Source organism: Melopsittacus undulatus, chromosome 9, assembly GCF_012275295.1.
Source record: "Melopsittacus undulatus isolate bMelUnd1 chromosome 9, bMelUnd1.mat.Z, whole genome shotgun sequence".
Taxonomy (NCBI): Eukaryota; Metazoa; Chordata; class Aves; order Psittaciformes; family Psittaculidae; genus Melopsittacus; species Melopsittacus undulatus.
In genome coordinates, this window is record NC_047535.1 from 42,417,174 (window position 1) to 42,437,721 (window position 20,548).

A 20,548-nucleotide genomic window follows, 5' to 3' on the forward strand; every position below is an offset into this window, starting at 1 on the left:
AGGTCAGCGGTGCCCACCGAGCTCGGCACTTGTGTTGAGGTGAGCCCAGAGCTGCTTGTTGGCTGCCTGGAGCTGGTGCACAGCATCCTCTTGGGTCTCCAGCCATCGGGCCAGCACCTGCGTGGACTGGCTCTGCAGGACTGTGGGGAGAAGACAGGGGCACACCAGGAGTGGGTGGTCTGGCCCTCCTGCAGCCTCCCTCAGACCCTCCCGCCGTACCCAGCACCACGTACCACTCAGGTATACAGCCAGTGTGGCCAGGACCAGGCTCACCAGGGCCAGGAGCCCCAGCAGGGCCAGGAGCAGGGGTTGGCCAGGGCAGAGGCTGGCGGTGGGCACAGGGCGCAGAGTGGGCAGCAGCGGTGGGGAGCCAGGGGGTGTGGGGCGAGGCGGGGGCCGATGCAGGCTGCTGGGGGCAGCTGGGCCATTGCCTGTGAGCAGGGGAGAGAAATGGTTAAGAGCCCAGTCGTGGGCATGGCCAGGGTTGATGTGGGCCCCCCCTGCCCCATGCTCACCCTCAGTGCCCTTCTGCCCGCCCGAGGCCCAGTGCAGATCGCTGATGGACTCCACAGGGCGCAGGCTGATGGCTCCAGGCTCACCGCTCTCAGGGTCCCCAGCCTCGGCACGTCCCATGCTGTCTGCTGGGAGCAGAGGCAGAGGGTGAGTGGGTGTCCTGCCTGCAGCCCCTGCCTGCACCAGGCACCCCTGCAGAGACCAGGCTCTTCCGGAGGTGACCCCACTCTGACACTAGCTGAGGCTGTGCTGGGGCAGGCAGCCAGTGCTGTGGCATGGCACAGTGTGGTGGCCACAGGCGGGTCAGTGCTGTCATCACAGCAGTTAGCTGGTGCCTGGTGGCCACGATCCCAGATCCTTGTTAATGGGGCTGGAATCTGGTCCTGGCTTGGGGGCAGGAATGTGCCACCCCCCAGTCCTGGTAGCCCAGACATTGTGGGGCTGGCCAGGGCTCTCCTGGGCCAGCTGGGAGCCGGCAAGAAGGGCTAGGACCGTGCCAGCTCCAGCCTGTGGCATGGCTTGGCTTGCCCCATGGGCACCATGCTCATTTGCTGCTTAGGGGTGCATGGATGGATATAGGGTGTGTGCTATGCTGGGGGTCCTGGTGCCCACCATCCCCCTGTGAGAACAAGCTGGCTTTATCAAAGCAGGCATGGCTGCAGCACCATCTGAAGACACAACCGTGCCCACACTGGGGTGAAGGGAATGATTTTGTCTATGTGTTCTCATGTTTTTGTGTGTTGGGCAGGGCCAGGCGCTGTGCCTGCAGCAGAGCAGGGTGTACTGTGCCAGCTCCAGTCCCTCCCGGTCAGTGGGGTGCTGCAGGGCAGCCTGGCACCATGCCACTGCTGTCGGGATGCTGCGTGACACCAGTGGGGCTGGCAGGTGTCAGAGCTGGGGGGGGGCTCAGGTGGTGCCCAAGGGACCCTCACACCCTCCCCAGGGCCCAGCCTTTGGCTGGGGACTGGCCTGTGGGTCTCCCCATCATGCTGCAACTGAGGGGCACAGGGGGTGGTGGGAGTTAGGTGCAGGGGGTGTTCCAGCCAGCTGCCTGCTGTCTCCCCAAACCCAAACCCTGCTGCCATGTGCCTGCACCCCTCCAGGAACCCCTTCTTGCCCAGGCAGACATCGCTGCCCTCAATGCCCACAGCAGAGTGCAGCGTTTGGCCACTGCTTCCATCCTAACCCCAGGACCTGGTGCCACCGAGTCCCCCCGGGTGCCAGGGCCCCCCCAGCCCACTCCCAGCCTACCTTCTCCAGCCTCCCTGGGCATGGCTCCCTGTGCCCGGGCAGCAGGAGTGGGCAGTGAGGTGGTGCGGGGCCCTGGGAGCCGGGCACTGGGTTCCCAGGGTGCCAACTGTGTCGCTTAAAATAGGACAGTGAGAAACACAGTTGGGGGGAGGTAAAAATAGCTGTGGGGAGGGGGGCCCAGTGGTGCAGTCAGGGCTCCAGCAACATAGTGCCAGCATGGCAAAGGGAAAGCAGCCTGTGGGGGTGCCCATGCACCCTTCCTAGGGTAAAGGGGCTGACACTTCACTGTGAGATCAAAACAGAGCCTGCGCAGGAAAACTGAGGCACTGGTGGGTCCATCCAGTCCCAAACTGGGGTCTCTGCTGCCTCTCAGAAGTAATAGCGATTGTGCCCATCCTGGGGGCACCGTGGAGCTCGCCCAGCTTTGCCCACAAGGACCATTCCCACTGTTCCAGGAGGATTTATTTACATTAATAACATTCATAAAAAGCAGGAGGCAGCAGCACTGCTGGGGCAGGGGACCACTGAGGTCCCTACCCTTGTCACCAGCCCCATGTGCCCTGCAGCAGGCAGGTGTCAGAGGCTGGGAGCTCATTGTGCCTGTAGAGGCCATGAACACGAGTGAGCGCTGGGCAGGAGGTGGCAGGGCTGGAATGGACACGTTGGTTACAGCCCTTGCCAGCCCACCCACGGTAGCAGTGGCAGCGGAAGGAGCCCAGTGGGTTCGCACCAGGGCCAAGGAGCAGGAGGCTGCCCAGGTCATGGGGCTGCCGGCGCACACAGCGCCCGTGGCCATGGCACTGCCTGTAGCTGCACTCCCGGGCTACTGCCGTCACATTGGCCACATAGGGACCCAGGGTGGACATGATGTAGTGGCGCAGGCTGGCACAGCTCTCCTGGGGGGGGAAGAACTGGTGAGAACCCACCCTGGCACCAAGGCCCCTGTAGCCATTCCTCCCTGGTGGGCACAGGGGATGTGGCTGTGCCATAGAGCCCATGCAGCTCCGAAGCAGCCAGGTGCCATACTCACAGCTGAGCGGGAATATGACATGTCTCCCCAGAGCACCAGTCCAGCCACACCGAGCGCTGCGCTCTCCCCAATGGTGTGCACCAGGTCAGCCTGCAAGGGACAGAGAGATGTGACCGGGCTGGAGGGCACAGGCTGAGCAGGACCCATGGCACACCCCCTGCCAGCCCTTTGGTGCTTACCAGCTCCAGGAACCGCGGTGAGTGGCGGAAGGACAGGCGAGAGTAGGCGACCACAGGCAGGAGGCCGCTGGTGCCAAAGGCAGCCACACGCAGAGCCTCGCGCAGCCGGTGGTGCACATAGCGCTGGCGCAGGGCAGGCGGCAGCGCCGGTGGCAGGTAGATGCTGGGGTAGAGAGCGGTCGAGGCAGCCCAGAGCCAGCGCAGGCGGTCATTGCGTTGCACGTCTGCGGCACGGCACTGCCCGGTGTAGTTGGCCACCTTGGCCCAGTTGCCGTTGAGGCAGTCAGGGAAGCGGTAGAAACCCCAGAGCCCCCCTGGGCGCAGGGTCCGGCCCAGCAGCAGTGTCTCCTCCATCAGAGCCTGTGCTGCCCGCTCAAACTGCCGCCGCGCCAGCCGCCGCTGCCATCGCCGCGGCAGGAGGCCATGCTGGTCCTGCACCCACTGCTCTGAGGCTGCCCGGTACATCCGCTTGTTCCCCCAGTTCTGGGTCCAGAGAGGCCTCCACTCCTCCCAGTCCACCACAGCCAGGCCATGAAAAGTGGGGTGCAGGAGGTCACGGATGTCCCCAGCCACCTTGGCGAGGTGGACCCTGAGGGGGACCCGCTGGGGGATGCCCCCATTGTGGGGTATGCCCTGCTGCGACAGGTAGGGGTACAGGCCAAACTTGTTCTTGTAGAAGATGGTCATGTTTTGGCCAGCAAAGCGGCCATCCTGGTTCTCCACGATTCCATAGTTGCCAAGGGGCAGCCCCATGCCAAAGTGGTGCTGGCAGCGACTGGTGGGGACGTTCCACACCACTGCGAAAGGCTGAGCACCCACCACAGGCTCTGCTGCCGGGCTCTCCCCACCTGCTGGGCCCAGCACCAGGCAGGCCCACACCACCAGCTCCAGCACCATCCTGCTGGGCCAGCACCCTGTGGGGAAAGGAAATCAGTTGGGCACAGTGCCATGCACGAGTACCCTGCTCATGCTGACACTGTCGCTCTGGCATGTGGGCTAGATTTGCCACATGGGCCAAGCTGTCCCACAGGGGCATGCTGCAAGCCCCAGAATCCCATGGAACCCAGAAACATGGGGGTTTTGGACACCTACTGCCTCAGTGCCGCCAGTGGGCACTTCAGCCTGCTGTGCCCTGGTGCCCAGAGCCCTGCCTGCACCACAGCTGCAGTTCTGATACAAGCCACCAACCCCAGGACATCAGTTTCGCTGCTGGCTCATACCCCTGTCTGTAGCAAGGCACAGAATCATTGGGGTTGGAAGGGTCTCTGGAGGTCATCCAGCCTGAACTGCCTGCCAAGGCAGTACCACCTAGAGCAGGTTATGCAGGAGTACGTCCAGGCAGGTTTTGAATGTCTCCAGAGAGGGAGACTCCACATCACTGGGCAGCCTGTTCCAGTGCTTCGCCACACACGATGTAAAGAAGTTCTTTCCCAAGTTGAAAATTCTTGTGAAACTTCTTGTGTTTCAATTTACGGCCATTGCTCCATGTCCTGTCACTGGGGACCACTACAAAGATTTGGCACCACCCTCCTGGCACCACCTTTGAGATATTTATATCAACTAGTGAGATCCCTTCTCCCCCATTTCATAGCAGAGCCTACCCAGGCGAGGCACCTGGTGAGAGACTGAGTCCCCCAAGAACCATGGTGGACTCAGAGCAGAAACTCTGTACCCTGAATCAGGGCAGCGCTGGAGGGAGCGAGGTGCCCAGTGTCGGCCAGTCACTGGGGTGAGGGATTAGGCACAGAACAGGCCCAGTGACACAGCAAGGACATCGCTAATCCCCTGGCGCAGCCCAGACGCTCGCTGACCTTCCAATGCCATGTCTCTGGCCCTTGCTGCTACCAGCTGCGGGTGGGGGGGCCTGGCTGCCCACCCCTCCAGCAGCACACTGCAGGGCACCCTCCCATACTCCTCATCCAGCCACGTGTTTCCCCAGCCTGCCCAGTGGGAAGAGTGGCAGCCACGCTGCAGGACATGGCCTACTGTCAGCCCCAGCTGCCCCACAGTGAGACTGATGGGTGCAGGACACACTGGTGGGACTGTGCAGAGCTGTTGGGACTGGTCATACCCTCAGAGGACAGATGGGGCTGGCTCCTTGCCATAGTGGCAGTCCCAGGGCCCCAGCCAGGCGAGCTGGGGGCCTGGTGGGAGCAGAACCAATGTGCAGTCAGGGCAGGGTGTGGGACCACCTCCCCACCAGCACCCACCCCAGCAGTGGTGCTGGGGAGGCTGGGGGAGCTGGTGCCAGACCTGAAGAACAGCAGCAGCCAGGCAGTACCAGGGTGGGCAGCTCCTGCTCGCACTGCTTTAATCACCAGCTCAGAGCCCGGGCCCCTCAAATGTCCTTCTTCATCCAGAAGATGGGCAGCCCTTTGGCATCGCGGTGGGGGGTCTCCAGCAGGCTGCTCCCATTGCCCTCAGCCAGGACCCCCCTTGCCCAGATCACATTCGGCGGCGGGGCGGGTGGTGTGGGAGCAGCGGGGGACGAGACGGGAGGTGGAAGGGCAGGAGGCAGGCTCGGCCTGGTGCTGGTGTCGGCACCAGGATGGGTGGAGAAGAGCCGCAGCAGCTCAGCGGGTATGTTGGGGCTGAGGAAGGCCACGCTCTGCACCGGCTCACCCAGGACAAAGCCCAGATGTGCGTAGAAGTGCTGCTTGTCGTGGGTGGTGAGGTGCAGGCAGCCGAAGCCCCGGGCCCGGGCCCACTGCTCCGTGGCCTCCATCAGTTTCCGCCCGTAGCCCTGGCCCCGCAGCGCCCTGGCCACCACCACGCTCTCCACAAAGAGGCTGTGGGGCCGGGTGGCCACGCGGGAGAGCCGGACGTGGCCCACGAGCTGGCAGGGGCCCTCGGCGCTGCCCTGGCTCCGCAGCAGCAGCAGGCAGGTGGGGAAGGAGTCTGAGGAGCGCTGGAGCGTGTGGAGCCGCGATGCCCGGCTCCTTCCCCACTCCTCGTGCAGCAGCTCAGCACAGGCCTCCAGCAGCTCTGGCCTCCGGTGCAGGGGGACCAGGGTGAGCTCCTCTGACACGGAGCCCATTCTTCTCACTGGTGGGAGACCAACAGACCACAGCTCAGAGGCAGTAGGGGACAGAGGGGGTGTTTCCCCCAGCCCACTCTGGCCCCAGCTCACAGCAGGATGGGTTCAGGGGGTTAACGGCAGGTCTGAGGGTGAATGACAGCACTGCAGCAGGAAAGTGGCATGTGGGGCTCTGGGCTGGGCCCTGTCAGCCTCTGAGGGGTCACAAACCCCCTCCTACAACCTGTGTGCTGTGGGAACCCCTCTCCCAGCCTGGTGGTCGTTCCTCTTGCAAAGAGAAGCCACAGGGGGCAGGAGGAACTGCCCCACTGCTGTGTTAGCTGGGGATGAGCAACCCGCTCCACTTCCCCTCTTGGAGGTGGGGAGGGCCTGGCCCTGCTCCCCCCCACTTTCAGGATGTCCCCAAAGTCACCCTCCAGGCCGAAGAACTCTGGCTCCCACCCCAGCCTCTATCCTGCCTGGTTTGGGACCAGGCAGCACCAGAGACCCCCTCAGCACCCTCAGGCAGGGGATGCTTTTTGTCTGCTCAGCAAACCCACACCGGGGACCCCACCAGCAGCGCCTGCACCCTGGGGGGCCTTCAGTGCCAGGGGGAGCCCCCCTCATGTCTGGCCTCCTGCCACTTCTGTCTGTGGTGTCCCACCAAGCTTCCCCCACCCTGGTGCCCAGTTCCCCACTCTGCCTGCCCCTCTCCAGCCCCAGCCCAGAGGCTGCCCACCCTGCCTGCTGCTGCCCATGCTCACATTCACCCTGCCTGCTGCCCCTACTACCGGCTGCCTTCCCTTCCTGCTGCCCACCCTGCCTGCTGCTGCCCACCCTGCCTGCTGCTGCCCATGCTCACACTCACCCTGCCTGCTGCCGCAACTACCGGCTGCCTTCCCTTCCTGCTGCCCACCCTGCCTGCTGCTGCCCATGCTCACACTCACCCTGCTTGCTGCCCCTACTACCGGCTGCCTTCCCTTCCTGCTGCCCACCCTGCCTGCTGCTGCCCATGCTCACACTCACCCTGCCTGCTGCTGTCGGCTCCTGCACCCTCGGTGCCTGCGCGGCAGGAAGTAGCCCAGGCTCATGGCCAACCACAGGGCCTGGTTCTGCTTCCCCAGGGTGAATGACACATCTGCTCAGAGCCCCACATGGCACCCCCTGCCACAGCACCCAAACCAGACTGCATCTCCCATCACTGCAACCCACAGTGAACCCCCACGAGGTGCACAAACCTGAACGGCATCACCCACCTGATCACTAACACCCACATCACTGATCCATCACTGACCCATTGAAGTTTTCCTGGTATCCAGTAGAGGATGGAGGTTCTCCTGAGTCCTCCTTTTATTGCTAATGTACTTGTAGAAGTACTTTTTATTATCTTCTATGGCAGTGACCAGCTTGGTTGGCCTTCCCCCTCATCTTCACCCACAAACATTCAGCCTTCTCACTCACAACACTGAGGTGGAGGCAGTCGAGGCAGTCCCTGACATACAACACAACCCCACCACCTCTTCTTCCCTCCCTATCCCTTCTGAAGAGCCTGCAGACATCCACCGCAGCACCCCAATAGTGGAAATCATCCCACCATGTTCCTGTGATGGTGACGATGTCACAATTTCCCTGCTGCACAAGGGCTTCCGGCTGAGGGGCGGTGAGTGCACAGCAGCAGGGCAGCAGCAGCAGTGGGATGTGGGGGACCCGCCTGTCCACAGCCCATTGCTGCGAGGGGCAAGCAGGACACGTGCCCCGTGTCAGGCACTGCCGAGGTGCTGTGCTCTGCTGTGCTGTGCTCTGCTGTGCTCTGCTGTGCTGTGCTCTGCTGTGCTCTGCTGTGCTGTGCTGTGCTCTGCTGTGCTGTGCTGTGCTCTGCTGTGCTGTGCTCTGCTGTGCTCTGCTGTGCTGTGCTGTGCTCTGCTGTGCTGTGCCACCTTCTGGCACACCAACACGTGAACCTGGCTGCCCACCCCACCAGCAGCACACTGCAGGGCGCCCTCCCATACTCGCCCAGCCCATCCAGCCGCGTGTGCCTCAGTTTCCCCAGCCTGCCCAGTGGGAAGAGCGGCAGCCACGCTGCAGGACATGGCCTACTGTCAGCAGCCCCTGCCACGGCACCCAGACTGCATCCCCCATCACTGCAGTCCACGCTGCACCCACTCGAGGTGCACAAACCTGAACGGCATCACCCAGCTGATCACTGCCCCCACCCCATCACTGATCCATCACTGATCCATCACTGACCCGTCACCCATCCCCTCAATGATGGGCCCATTCTTGACCGGCTTCAGGACTGACGCCATCACTGCCCCGCTCCCTGCTCTGCCTCTGGCAGCACCCTCGGTGCCATCATATAATGTATTAAGGTATTGTTTATGCAGTCGGCCATCAGATGAATGCACTGGCAGAACAAGTCCAGAAGATGTCAGTTACTGCGAGAAAACTCCGTGACGGCACCAGAGGCTGCGCCATGCAGTTACCTGCCACACTGCCTCCATCAGTGGGGTACGTGGGCTGTGTTGCGCTGTCGCTGGGCAGGTCCCGGCGGCAGAGAAGGCAGCGCTGGCCTCCCTCAGCTCCGCGGCGGGGGACTGACCGTTCCTGGCCGTTCCTGACCGCTCCTGGCCGTTCACTGACCGTTCTAACTCGCTCGCAGCCAACCGGGCTGCTCTCCCTTGCGCCGGTCCCTTGGCCGTGGGAGCACACCGGAGGGGCCTACCGCCGGGGAGCTGCTCGGCACTAGCACTACGGAGTGCGGCCGCGGGGCGGCGCTGCCGGGGCAGGCGGGGCTGCAGGGGGCCCGGCACCGGCGCTGCTGCGCGCTTCCTGCGCGCTTCCTGCGCGCTTCCTGCGCGCCTGCCTCCAGCGCGCAGCCGGGGGCGTGGTCTGGCCGCGGGTGGACAGCGGGGCGGCGGTGCCACGTGCGGCGGCAGCATGGCGGCTCCGGCGGGCGGCAGGAGAGCCAAGGCCCCGCTTGGGGCGGCAGCGCGGCCGCGGGCGGCGGTGAGGGGCGGGCGCGGAGGGGCCGCCCGGGCGGGGGGCGGCGCTCCCGTCCCGGCTCCCTCCCGTTGATCGCCCCGTTCCGACCCGCAGGTGTCGGGCGCCGAGGGGAGGCCGCGGGCGGCTGGCGGGCGGCCGCTCGACGAGGAGGTGTCCAGCGATTCCGAGACGGAAGGGTGAGGGCTGCGCCGAGGAGGGAGCTGTGCCGGGGGGTGCTGGTGCTCACGCGTGTCCCCGCAGCCCGTTGCACGGACGGCGGCGGCGGGAGGAGGCGGAGGAGGAGGTGGAGGAAACGCCGCAGGAGAAGAAGCTGCGCCTGGCCAAGCTTTACCTGGAGCAGCTCCGCCAGCACGGTGAGTCCCGCGCGGTGTCAGTGCTGCGGCCGGGCGGCCCCGGGGGCTGAGTGCGGCTCATAGGGACTGTGTCCGCTGCAGAAGAGGCGCTTGCGGAGGAGGAGGAGGCCCAGCAGGATCTCATCGGCGACCGGCTGCAGGAGGACGTGGTGAGCAGGGAGCGGCCCCTCCGTCCCGGTGACGGATGGCTGAGGGGCCGGGGCCGCCTCCGCTGAGCTCCCGCTTATTCCGCAGCTCGAGCAGAAGGGCCGGCTGCAGCGCCTGGTCGCCAAGGATGTAAGTGCTCAGCACGGGGTTACCGGAGTGTAAATGCGGGCTTGGAGGGACACTTGGGCATGGTCCTGGCTGGCAGCCCGAGGTGCTGTGCTGGCTATGGCACCAGAGCCCTTCTCCCACCAGCAGTTCCAGCTGCTGGCACCCTGAGGAAGGGAGGGTGCCGTGCTCGGGTACTGTGCTTGGTGAAGGGGTCAGGGCAGCCCAGTTTACATCCTGTTCCCCTTGTAGGTGCAGCCTCCGGATCCAGCCAGCATCCGTGTGTTTCGGGGACACCACCTGTCCGTCACCTGCCTGGTCATCTCTCCAGATGACAGGTTCATCTTCTCTGCTTCCAAGGATGGCTCCCTCATCAAATGCAAGTGTTCCCTTGGGGCTGTGACTGGCTCTTCCCACAGCAGCAGGGCCATAGGTGCCCACAGAGGTGGCTTGGCCCTTGTCCCATCTGTGGATGTGCACGTGTATCTCTTTGGACTCTGTGAGAGGTTCCCATGGGATGACAATGATCCCTTACCTGCAGGGGAGGTGGAGAGTGGGAAGAAGCTGTGCGTGGTGCCCGGGGGCAAGAAGGGCACTGAGGAGCGTCACATGGGCCACGCGTCCCATGTCCTCTGCATGGCCATCTCATCAGATGGCAAGTACCTGGTACGGGGAGAAGGGGCTGGCATTGCTGTGTGGCACAGAAAAGTGGCTGTGGAGAGTGCATCCCTCTTGCAGTCCTGGGGGGAAGTGTCTTATGCCTGGATGTACTTCGCTGGGTAAAAGCAGCCCCTTCGCCCACTGGAGTCAAGAGTGGGTCCCTGGGAGCCACATGGGCGAAGGAATGGAGGCTGGGGTGGGCTGTGGGTCCGCAAGAGGCAGGCATTGGGCATTCTCTGCTGTCTGCCAGGCCACAGGAGACAGGAACAAGCTGATCATGATCTGGGACGCAGCTACCTGCAAGCGCTTGCACATCTTCACTGGGCACCGGGACGCTGTCTCAGTGAGTGAGGGGCATCACAACCCTCCCTGCAGGGCTGGGCAGCCGTGTTCTTCCTGGCATGTCCATGTCCATCCATCTGTCTGTAGGGCCTGTCATTCCGGAAGGGCACGCACCAGCTGTACAGTGCCTCCCACGACCGCTGTGTAAAGGTCTGGAATGTGTCGGAAAATGCTTATATAGAGACGCTGTAAGACCTGGGTTGGAACCCCACTGACCCTGCTGCCTTGGGATGCGCCAGCAGCCCCAGGAGAAGCAAGGCTGCAAAGGGCCATGCTCCAGCAGCTCTTTGCAATCTCCTGCAGGTTTGGGCACCAGGATGTTATCACGGGGCTGGACAGCCTGAGTCGGGAGTGCTGTGTGACGGCAGGGGGACGGGATGGCACCGTGAGGCTCTGGAAGATCCCTGAGGAGTCGCAGCTCGTGTTCTGTGGGCACCAGTAGGTCTGGGGCAGGAGTAGGTCTGGGGCAGGCAGCAGCACACTGGGGATGCTGATGCCCCAGTGAGCCCTTGTCTCCTAAATGCAATCCCAGAGCATGCTCATAACTGATAGCAGTTGCCTCTTTTGTTCACAGGGGCTCCATCGACTGCATCCAGCTCATCAATGAGGAGCACATGGTATCGGGAGCTGATGATGGGTGAGCACAGGCCCAGGATGGTGCTGAGGGCAGGGCGGGCAGTGCCCCCACTCAGCACCCTCACTCTGCCCTCCTGGCAGCTCTGTTGCTCTGTGGAGTGGGACAAAGAAGAAGCCACTGGCCCTGGCCCGGCAGGCACATGGCATGCAGGATGCCCAGGGCCTGCAGCAGCCATACTGGATCTCAGCGGTGGCCGCCCTGCGCAACAGTGATCTCCTGGCTACAGGTGTGCGGCAGCTGCTTTGGAACAGGGGTTTGGGGAGGGTGTGTGTGGAGACATCTTGCTCCTGTGCCTAGCTGGGTTGCATGACAGTCTCATCTCTCTGCCCCAGGCTCCCACAGCACCAGCGTGAAACTCTGGAAGTGCAGTGAGGGATTTCGGAAGCTGGAGCCTCTCTGGGACATCCCCTTAGTATGGATGGGGAGGTTGGGGATGCTGGGGGGGAGTGGTGTCCTCTCGTGGGGGTTCCCCTGCCTGAGTGGCAGAAGGAGGCTGTGGGAGCCCCTCACCTGCCTTGTTCCCTCCAGGTGGGTTTTGTCAACAGCCTCAAGTTCTCCGCAGCAGGTGACTTCCTGGTGGCTGGCATTGGGCAGGAGCACCGGTACTGTCTCCCCTGGCCAGCACTACCCAGGGCTGCAGCCCCACTTCCTACAGTGCTTGGCTCAGGGTGACCCCCATTTCTTTCATCTGTAGGCTTGGCCGGTGGTGGAGAATCAAAGAAGCCAAAAACAGCATCTGCATCATCCCACTGAAACGGAGGACCACAGTTCCCAGCTCAGAAGGCCCTGACAGCTCTTAGTATGGCTGGAGCCAGGTCCTTAAACCACTGTCCCTGGAGCTGTGCCCTGTGTTCTTCATGCAGCCACCTTCCTTGGGACAGCAGCATGTCAGAGAGGGGTGTCGCATAGCCCCTTACCCTGCTGCTCCCCATAGTGTGCTGTGGCTCTGCCCTCTGCGAGGGTCTATCCTCTTCCCTCAGGTCAGTCATACCTGAGCTCTGGAAGAGTCCATTAAAAAAACAAACAACAAACCCACTTTATTTACATAAGTTACAAAAGGAAAGGTCACACTCTTGTTCACAGAATAAATCTACTCTTAAAAACTTGTTTGGGCTCAAATATCTGGGTCCCATTACTTGTCCTCAGCTGCTGCCAGCCCCCCCGTGGCTCTTGGGGGTACAGGGGCAGTGGGCATTCGTCCCTACTCCTGCCTTTTCTCCCAGGAAGGTCGGGAGCAGCACCCCATACAATGAGAGGAGGGATAGAGGGAGCTTGGGCCCAGCCCAGTAGCGCTCAGCAGCTTTCCTGGGGCCAAAAGCGAGGAGGAAAAGGTGAAGCTGCAAAGTGCTGGGGCAAGGGTGGCATGGGGCATGGCTGGATAAGGTCCTGGAGCAGCAAAGCAGGGTGGGTGATGGGGTGAGAGCAGTGTACGCTAGCACAGGGCTTGCAGTGGACGGAGCAGGAAGTGCAGCCCGAGGAAGTGTGACTTGCAATAGGGCTTGGAGAGACAGTTGAGTTGTGCACTGTGGCTCAGTGCGAGGGATGTGGAGCAGGGCTGGCACCGCAGCTGGGTGCAGATACAGGGATGTGCCCTACAGCTCAGTGCAAGGGATGTGGGGGACACTCACCATGGCTCAGTGCAGGGGATGTAGGGGTGCACAATGGCTCAGTGCAGGTAACTTGGAGGGATGTGCACCATGTCTCAGTGCAAGTGGCAGGGGCACATACATCATGGTTCAGTTCAAGTACTTGGTATGTTTTCCATGGCTCAGTGCAGGAGACTGGGGATGTTCACCATGGCTTAGTGCAGGGGACACGTAATGTGGTTCAAATGCAAGGGAAGGGTGACACGTACCATGACCCAACACATGGAATGCGTAGCTTGTGCTGGGGCAGGGGCTGAGCCTCCTGCCTGCCTCTGGCACCTGGTCAGTCTGTACTGTGTTGCAGGCACTGCTGTCCTTGAGGAGGGAGCCGGATGCAGGGTGGCCGCACCACGGCCTGGTCCCCCTGTCCTTCACAAGGATGATGTTGTGGAGTCCACCACCTCACGGCCGTTGCACACTGTGGGCACATACTGTGAGGCAGAGCCTGGCAATGAAGGAATCAGTTAGGGGCAGGTTGGGATCTGGCACCAGCAACCCACCCTCAGGGTATCCCACTCCAGTGGGAGATGGGTGCTTGGGGATCTGCATCCCTCAGGGTGGGATGGCGAGTATTTGGGGTGACCATGTCCCCTCACGGCAACGACAGGCCCCATGGCACAGTATTCCCCCTGGCAGGACGTTCTGCAGCCTTGGGGCTTGCAGGCATGGGAGGTGAGAGACTGGGACAGGGATGAGCTATAGCGCATCGCTATAGGGAACACAGCATCCTTCACACTCCCATTTTCAGCCACACCCTACCCTGCACCCCACTTTCCTTCAGGGGCTCATGCTGGGGTGCTCTTGCCCCCTCCAGGATGGGGGTGCTGCCACCCAGCCCTTCCCCAACCCCACCATGCTCACCCTGGGACTGGCTGGAGCTGGCGGCTGCCACGCTGAACCGAGCAGTGCCCACACGGTGGGTGGCCACATTCTTCTGCGGCTGGAAGAGTATGATGTGAAGCTTGGGGGTGAAGAGGCAGCCAAGGACCACGGTGCCGCTGAGGCTCACTGAGATGCACATCGTGGTGGTCTGGACCTGGAGACAGGGGTGGGCATCAGGTGCTCCTGCCACCAGCCCTCTGCCCAGAGAGGGGCAGGATGGAGCCTTCACTGTAGCACCAGCCAGCCCCATCAGGTAGGGGCTGCTGTCTGCACCCCACAGGGACAATCCCACCCCACACCAAGTCCTTCCATCGGGGTGGACCCACAGCAGAGGATGGGCACTGCCCTGATGGGGTCATGCTGCCCCTGAACCCTGAGCAGCACCCCTTGCCCTGCCAATAAGCTGCTTTGGGGCAGTGGCCAGGGCCAGAGCCCAGCACCCCCACCCCAGTGCCCGCTCCCACCGAGGAGCATAGGTCCTCTCTAGAACCCCCAACTACGGCTGCCCCCCCCAAGTCCTCCAGGCTTGGCAGGCACGTCTTGCCTTGCCAGGCGGGTTGAGGTGCTGCATGGTGTGCCCTGTGCTCCCCTGTCCCTGCTCAGCTCCCCAGGCACTATGCTGGCCCTGAGGCTGGCCTGCACGCCCTGCTCAGGGGAGTGTTTGTACAGGCATGGGGCATTCTCATGCCCTCATGTTGCAAGGCTGAAGGATGGAAATCACTCCTCTGTGGTCAGGTCAGGGGTCTCTGGAGGTCTCAGGTCCATTTTCCATCCTCACCCTAGCAAACAGTCTGTCAAGGGGCGGTTGGTGCCTTCTCCCCAGGACTCATTGCCCCTTCAGCCATACTTCACCTGGTCCCAAACTCCCCAGTGCAGAGGTGACCATCACCAAGCCTGTAGTTTAAGACCCTTCTCCAGGCCCATGCAGTCTCTAGTCACAAACCCCATGGGGCCCAAGTGGTCATGACCACTTAGATCAAGCCCTGTTAAAGCCCCCTAAAACTCAGGCTCTTACACGATAGTCGCTGGAGGTCACGTAGAAGATGGGCAGGAAGGCCAGCCAGATGATGCAGGTTGTGTACATGGTGAACCCGATAAATTTGGCCTCATTGAAGTTTTCAGGGCATTTTCGCGTCTTGAAGGCATAGACCGTGCAGAGGACAATCAAGAGGACATTGTAGGTGAGCGAAATGAGCATGTTGGAGTCACGGTTGTTGCACTTGAGGGTGACGATGTACCTCTTGTCAGGCTCCGTCTCCTTGCCGGTGCCAGGGGTTTCCACCAGCAGCCAGATGATGACAATGATCAGCTGGCAAGAGATGAGGGCCATGCAGATGACTACCTGTGATGTGGGGCTTATGAACCGGGGACGCTGGACCCCCTCCTTCACCCCACTGAAGATCCTGGCAATGCGATTTGTCTTGGTCAAGAGGGCTGAATAGCAGACAGCGAAGGATGTGCCCAGCCCCAGGCGCCGGAGTGTGCACACCTCAGTGGAGGGCTTTGCAATGAAGATGAAGGTCATGCTATAGCACATGAGGACCCCAGTCAAGAGGATGTAGCAGAGCTCCCGGCCAGAGGCCTTCACGATGGGAGTGTCATTGTTCTTCATGAAGACTCCAAAAACAAAGAGTGTGGAGATAAAACCCAGGCAAGAGATAGTGACAGGACCAATGGCCCAGGCATCTTTCCAGCGGATGTACTCTTGGGGCAACTCATAGCAGCCATTCAGAGTCTCATTGGGCCAATAACCAAGACCGCAATCCATGCAGGTGAACTCATCCAGCAAGTACTCATAGGGCTGGCAGGGGATGCAGATCCAGCAGCATATGTCTCCGGGCTGCATGCTCTTTATCTCGTTCTTCTTGCAGGGGTCGCTGCACTGGGAGACAGGGATGGATGTCTCAGCCCATGGGATGAGGCTGGTGTTGAGGATAAGCCCCTCAGCCCAGTAGCCCACCTTCTGGTACTGATACCGCCCATCCATGTGGTGATAGTTGAAGATGTTGTAGCGCCCGATCCCATCACCATAGCGATCAAATCGAACAACACTCTCGGTGTCTGCTGGCCTGAATGGAGCTAGAGGGAGGAGAAGGGGAGATGGTCACTGTTCCCTGCCTTCACTCTCATACTTGCTGCCCTTGCACATGTTAGGAGCCGGAAAGCAAAGATGGAGAACTGCCTCCTCATGTGCCTAACAGCTCAGCAGCCTCAGCCAGATCTGCAGGGGCAAAGTGGGGATTTGCAGTCTCTGGGCCTGTCAGTGACACCAGAGTAGCTGGGCTCAACCCAAGTCACAGAGGACACTCTTCTAGTTCATCCCAAACTGTGTGGGTTCCTGATCAAGGGTATCCCTCCAGTTTAATCCCTGAAATGTGAATAATCACAATGCTTGCAAGTGAAGTCTCTGAGGACCCATGTTCTCAGAGGGTCCCTTGTGGGACTGATCTCACCTAGCTAAAGCATGATGGATTTGGCCACCAACTTCTCTACAACAGGGACAGAAGGCCTGGTTTGCCTCCCAGCATAGACAGTGGGCTGTTGTCATCCTGGGACAATCACAGCCCATGGCACAGAGGTCCCCAGGTGGGGGAAAGCTGGAGGACTTGGAGGGTCTTGGGTCAAATTTGGGTCTCTTCCTTGCCCCACAGCCTGCCCCTTTCCAGTCAGGCAGCCAAACTCCATCTCCATCTCTGGACTCACCATCAAAATTAACATTGAGCATAAAGTCCTTGTAGAACCTCTTGCCATTGACAGGCTTCATGGCATCACAGAGCTTGGTGGTGTTGGGGCACAGTGCCTGGTGCATGTTGTGGAGAGAGTGAGCCATGGCGTAGACTGCGTTGACCACGAATGTGATCTTGGACTCTGGCTCAAACTTGCCTGTCTTGAGGGAGTACCAGCTACAGTCCTGTGTGTGGAAGCTGCACTTGAACTTCTGCTCCCAAAACTCCCGAAACCAGGGATTTCGGCTGTTATTGTAGGGGTGAAGGTTACGGAAATAGGCAGCAAACTCCTTAATGGGGTAGGCTGCCAGTTCAATGGTGATGGCGCCCTCTGCCACCGCTTCGTTCCCAGCCACCACGCTCTCCAGGGCCCCCCATCCATCACTGGCCACCCACATGAAGGACACATTGGCTCTCTGGGCAGCTGCCAGCAGCTCCCGGGCATCTTCGCTCCGGGTGAACAGCACAACCACCCTGGCATTGGGCTTCTGCTGCAGAGCCCGGACCACACTGTCGTAGCTCTTCTTGTTCATGGAGCGTCCCACCTTCTCCGAGGTGGCGATGCAGATGTTGCGCATGCGGGCTTCTTGCTCAAAGGCCTCAATCCCTGTCTCCCCATAGTCACCCTCTGAGGCCACGGTGGAGACATAGGTCCAGTTGAAGAAGCGGAGGATCTCTGCCATGGCTTTGGCTTGGTAGAAGTCTGGAGGGACAGTGCGGGCAAAGTAGTCGTAGCGGGACTTGTCACTGAGCTTGGCGCTGGTGGAGGCGTAGCTGATCTGTGGGATCTGGAAGAGCCGCAGCAGGTTGGCCACCTGCATGGGGGAGGAGAAGCGAATGCCTCAAAACATGGGACATTCTCACCAGAGGGACCCCTGCCCAACACCAAATGGTGCTTCCAAGCACCACCATGGGGCTGATGAGCAGCCTCCCACACCTGGAAGATGCTGGTTTGCAGACAGATGGATGAACACACCTTCACAAGGCTGCCTGAGCCCTCACACGTGCTCATTTCACATGCCCCCTTGGGAGCCCAAGCAGGACTGACACCTTCCATCTACTTAGCAGAAGTCCTTGTTAGCTTCAAATGGGAAAAGAGCCCTGCTAAGGAGGCCATTAAAAACCCAGGCTCTTAGAGCAGCAAGGAAGGGGCTTGGGCATGCCAGGGAGCCTGCCCACATCTCACTGCTCCTGAGGCGACAGATGTGGCTCAATGAACATGGACAAATGCTCTCCATGACAGAAGCCCCTGATGGCAAGAAGGCCCCGAGCACAGCAATGCTGCTGCCTGGCCTCGCTGCACGATGGGATCTGCCAGCCCACTGTGCCACCCTGGCACTGCTCACACTCCCTGGCTGGCTATGGGCTGCCCATGCCACCACCTGCCTGCCTGCGGTCAGAATGGTGTCCTCAGCCATGGGTGCACACCGGGTCCTCCATCAAGGGAAGGGACATGCACCACATGGACTGGACCAGCACACTGCATCCATCACCTGGCCCCAGCTTCCTTTGCCCTACAGCCTGGAGGATGTGGGGACTCTGGGGACCAGCAGACATGGTGTGACATGCATTGGAGACTTGTTAAATCCTAGCAAGCACATGGCCCAGCAGCACCCCCGAGGACTCGGCTGGCTCTGCTGGCTGCCTGCATCCTCAGAGGATGCTCTTTTCCCTGCCAAAGGCCCTGGATCTACAGAGCCATGGTTTTGGGTACTGAGCTGCACCCCACCCAGGGTGCCTGTTCCCATGGGGACATGAGGATGGTGGCCCTCTGCTCTGGCCATATAGCCATAGCCATAGCCTGAGCCTTTCAGAAGGGTGCCCCTCACAGCTGCCTGCACCTTGCAGGGCTGGGCTGGGGGGCAGAGGGAACAGTGCCCTTCCCAATGGGCAGCTCTGCCTGCCAGGATCAGTGTTCCCACACCCCCACCCCAGTGTCCCTGGCACCATTCTGACATCAGGAGTGCCATTGCCATGCCAGGGCATACCCTGCACTCAGACATCCATCCATTCCACACAGGACAGGACACACAGGGACTGGAGATGAGGCGAACCCTGCTCCTGCCCCATAACAGACCCGAGGGACAGCCACCCCCTGGGTGCCAGGACACCGCAGCAGACTCTCCCCCCAGCACTGTGCCGGTCAGGAGGGGCTGGGACATCCATGGTGCAGCCACAGCCATCCAGGCCTGGTGGCACCGTGCGATCACCTGCCGGCGGGAGGAGCGGCGCCTGCGGCTGCTGGCACAGTACGTGAGGCAGGAGAAGGCCATTGTCCTCCTTCAGTCCTGTGCCAGGATGAGGCAGGCCAGGGTCCGGTACCAGCGCTGCCGGGAGGCAGCTCGCACCATTCAAACCCACTGGCGGCGCCGAGGGAAGCGGCAGCATGGGGGCACCGAGGGCTGTGACCTGAGCATTGAGGTTATCCTGGGCTGAGGAGCTGTGCCTGCTGCCATAACCCCAAGAGGGAAATAAAGCCCTGTCCCTACATGAGACAGATCCACCAGCTTAGCTCCCATGGCTTATAGCGGATGGGGGGCTTCCCACAGCTCCCAAGGGGATCCTGGCCACCATCAGGGCTGCAGGTCCCCCATAGTAGCAGAGAAATGTCCCCCTCAGGTGCCAGGCTGCCATTCCTTCCCCACTGCAGAAAGGGGCACAGCATCACTGCGAGGGATGTGAGAGCATCCCCGTGCCACACTTGCAGTGTCATCACTGCACTGCTACCAGGGTTCTAACCCACCTGCTGCCATTCCCACCAGCCCCCCAGCCCCATCCGAGCCCCTCTTCCCAGGGTACCTGAATGGAAACGTCGCTGTAGGAGCCACCGATAACTCCGGTGATGGCAGTGGGCACGTCCTCATGAACAGCATAGGAGCCATCGGGGCAGATGTGCTCAGAGCCATCCACCTTGGTGAGGGAGGCACGGACGAAGTCGAGGGACTGCTCAAGGGCATAGGTGTCCTTGGAGCATGTGTCGAGGATGTGGGCACCCAGCTTCACCCCGGGCAGGATGCTCCTGTCCTTGTTGATCTCATCCAGAGCAAAGAGCATGGCCTCCAGGCGCTGGATGCCCCGGTGCTCATTGATCTTGCCACAGTCTTCACTCCCCACTCCCTTCTCATGGACAGGGAAGAGGCCCCCAATCACCAGGTCCCCATCCATGCTGATCTCCTTCTTGCCAGCCATGCCGTGCCCAGCAGCCAGGCAGGTGGCCAGGTGCATCAGCCACAGCCAGGCGGCCGAGGGGACTGCCATGGGGTGCGTTGGAACCCGCTGTCACCTGTCAAGGACAGGGCAGGCTGTCTGCAGGCATTGGGTGGTGTCCTGCCAGCCCAGCACAGCCCTCAGCACCTGGAAACGTAAAGGAAAAAGCACTGGGTCTTTAGGCTGCAAGATGGGACTGGGCCTATCCCCAGGGACAGTGCCAGGGCTGCATGTGCAAGCAAGGGCTTGGGCTTGTCCTTGCCCCCCAGCCCTGTGTCCAGGTTGGAACCTGTATCAGGTTTCCCTTGGGAAGGGTCCCCCCACAGAAGGGTGAGCTGAGCAGATGTGTGGATGTGACAGCTCCCGCAGTGACCCAGGACACCCTCGAGTGGCACAAACTCCAGGGACAAGCAGAGGCGCAGGGACTGGTCCTTACAGCACTGCTTGGGATGCACTGGCATGGGCAGGGGTGCACAGAGCTGATTCCTGTGGCAGCACAGGGCTGAGCTGCCTGCCAGGGGGCAGCTTCCTGGCCCCTACAGTGTCGAGGCAGGTAAGTAGCCAGGGTGGTCACCTTGGCAGGGATATCACCAGGAGCAGGGTCAGCTCCAAGCCGAGTCCCTGACCCATGCAGCAGCCTGAGCGGTGCCAACAGCTCCCAACCTCCAGCCAAAAGCCACCGGCCATGAGCCCACTGTGTCCCCAGCACCTGGCCACTGCTGTATTTTAATCCCCATTCCACATTCCCAGAGCCCACCTGCCTTGGCACTGACCTCAGCGCTGGCCATGGCACCGAGGCCAGAGCAGGGACATGCTGCTGGCTCCATCCTCCTGCAGTGATGTGCAGGGTG

At 61.4% G+C, this 20,548-nt stretch overlaps 4 protein-coding genes across 6 annotated transcripts; 1 reads left to right on the forward strand and 3 right to left on the reverse strand.

Annotated features, from left to right (window-relative positions):
* Positions 1-2: 2 nt before the first annotated feature.
* HYAL3 (hyaluronidase 3) lies at positions 3-8,593 on the reverse strand. 2 transcript variants are annotated; one of them, XM_034066505.1, is made up of 5 exons: positions 2,974-3,898; positions 2,795-2,884; positions 516-641; positions 234-431; positions 3-140 (listed from the first exon to the last, which is right to left on the reverse strand). In XM_034066505.1, exons 1-4 carry the CDS (start codon positions 3,868-3,870, stop codon positions 270-272), a joined length of 1,275 nt encoding a protein of 424 aa, XP_033922396.1. In that variant the 5' UTR covers positions 3,871-3,898; the 3' UTR covers positions 3-140; positions 234-269. The 2 variants fall into 2 exon arrangements, with proteins under 2 accessions (XP_033922396.1, XP_033922395.1); XM_034066504.1 differs by lacking the exons at positions 3-140; positions 234-431; positions 516-641 and adding exons at positions 2,219-2,660; positions 8,473-8,593 and having other exon boundaries at positions 2,974-3,887.
* On the reverse strand, positions 5,295-8,602 carry NAA80 (N-alpha-acetyltransferase 80, NatH catalytic subunit). Its single transcript, XM_034066507.1, has 2 exons — positions 8,473-8,602; positions 5,295-6,018 (listed from the first exon to the last, which is right to left on the reverse strand). Exon 2 carries the CDS (start codon positions 6,008-6,010, stop codon positions 5,312-5,314), a length of 699 nt encoding a protein of 232 aa, XP_033922398.1. The 5' UTR covers positions 6,011-6,018; positions 8,473-8,602; the 3' UTR covers positions 5,295-5,311.
* RRP9 (ribosomal RNA processing 9, U3 small nucleolar RNA binding protein) lies at positions 8,463-12,343 on the forward strand. Its single transcript, XM_034066552.1, has 16 exons — positions 8,463-8,497; positions 8,649-8,995; positions 9,063-9,168; positions 9,233-9,345; positions 9,427-9,494; positions 9,580-9,621; positions 9,850-9,976; positions 10,139-10,263; positions 10,508-10,600; positions 10,687-10,787; positions 10,903-11,037; positions 11,174-11,236; positions 11,317-11,462; positions 11,569-11,648; positions 11,765-11,838; positions 11,931-12,343. Exons 1-16 carry the CDS (start codon positions 8,463-8,465, stop codon positions 12,034-12,036), a joined length of 1,761 nt encoding a protein of 586 aa, XP_033922443.1. The 3' UTR covers positions 12,037-12,343.
* A 450-nt stretch (positions 12,344-12,793) lies between these two features.
* GRM2 (glutamate metabotropic receptor 2) lies at positions 12,794-19,757 on the reverse strand. Of its 2 annotated transcripts, none has more exons than XM_005145805.3 (5): positions 19,290-19,757; positions 16,468-17,305; positions 14,780-15,843; positions 13,744-13,918; positions 12,794-13,327 (listed from the first exon to the last, which is right to left on the reverse strand). In XM_005145805.3, the coding sequence occupies exons 1-5, from the start codon at positions 19,746-19,748 to the stop codon at positions 13,254-13,256; spliced, it is 2,610 nt and encodes an 869-aa protein (XP_005145862.2). In that variant the 5' UTR covers positions 19,749-19,757; the 3' UTR covers positions 12,794-13,253. The 2 variants fall into 2 exon arrangements, with proteins under 2 accessions (XP_005145862.2, XP_012983669.2); XM_013128215.3 differs by having other exon boundaries at positions 13,735-13,918; positions 19,290-19,661.
* Between the last annotated feature and the right edge of the window lie 791 nt (positions 19,758-20,548).

What these genes read in the sequence shown, in the direction of transcription:
- NAA80 (XM_034066507.1), bottom strand. Translation starts at nt 6,010, where the DNA reads ATGGGCTCCGTGTCAGAGGAGCTCACCCTGGTCCCCCTGCACCGGAGG.
- RRP9 (XM_034066552.1), top strand. Translation starts at nt 8,463, where the DNA reads ATGCAGTTACCTGCCACACTGCCTCCATCAGTGGG. An exon ending in CTCTCTGGGACATCCCCTTA is followed by an intron (nt 11,649 to 11,764) that starts GTATGGATGGGG and finishes TGTTCCCTCCAG; the next exon opens with GTGGGTTTTGTCAACAGCCT. An exon ending in GGCATTGGGCAGGAGCACCG is followed by an intron (nt 11,839 to 11,930) that starts GTACTGTCTCCC and finishes TTTCATCTGTAG; the next exon opens with GCTTGGCCGGTGGTGGAGAA.
- HYAL3 (XM_034066504.1), bottom strand. Translation starts at nt 3,870, where the DNA reads ATGGTGCTGGAGCTGGTGGTGTGGGCCTGCCTGGTGCTGGGCCCAGCA. An exon ending in CACCGCGGTTCCTGGAGCTG is followed by an intron (nt 2,885 to 2,973) that starts GTAAGCACCAAA and finishes TGTCCCTTGCAG; the next exon opens with GCTGACCTGGTGCACACCAT. An exon ending in TGTCATATTCCCGCTCAGCT is followed by an intron (nt 2,661 to 2,794) that starts GTGAGTATGGCA and finishes TTCCCCCCCCAG; the next exon opens with GAGAGCTGTGCCAGCCTGCG.
- GRM2 (XM_005145805.3), bottom strand. Translation starts at nt 19,748, where the DNA reads ATGGCAGTCCCCTCGGCCGCCTGGCTGTGGCTGATGCACCTGGCCACC. An exon ending in GCTCAATGTTAATTTTGATG is followed by an intron (nt 15,844 to 16,467) that starts GTGAGTCCAGAG and finishes TCCTCCCTCTAG; the next exon opens with CTCCATTCAGGCCAGCAGAC. An exon ending in CAGCTCCAGCCAGTCCCAGG is followed by an intron (nt 13,328 to 13,743) that starts GTGAGCATGGTG and finishes CTTCATTGCCAG; the next exon opens with GCTCTGCCTCACAGTATGTG.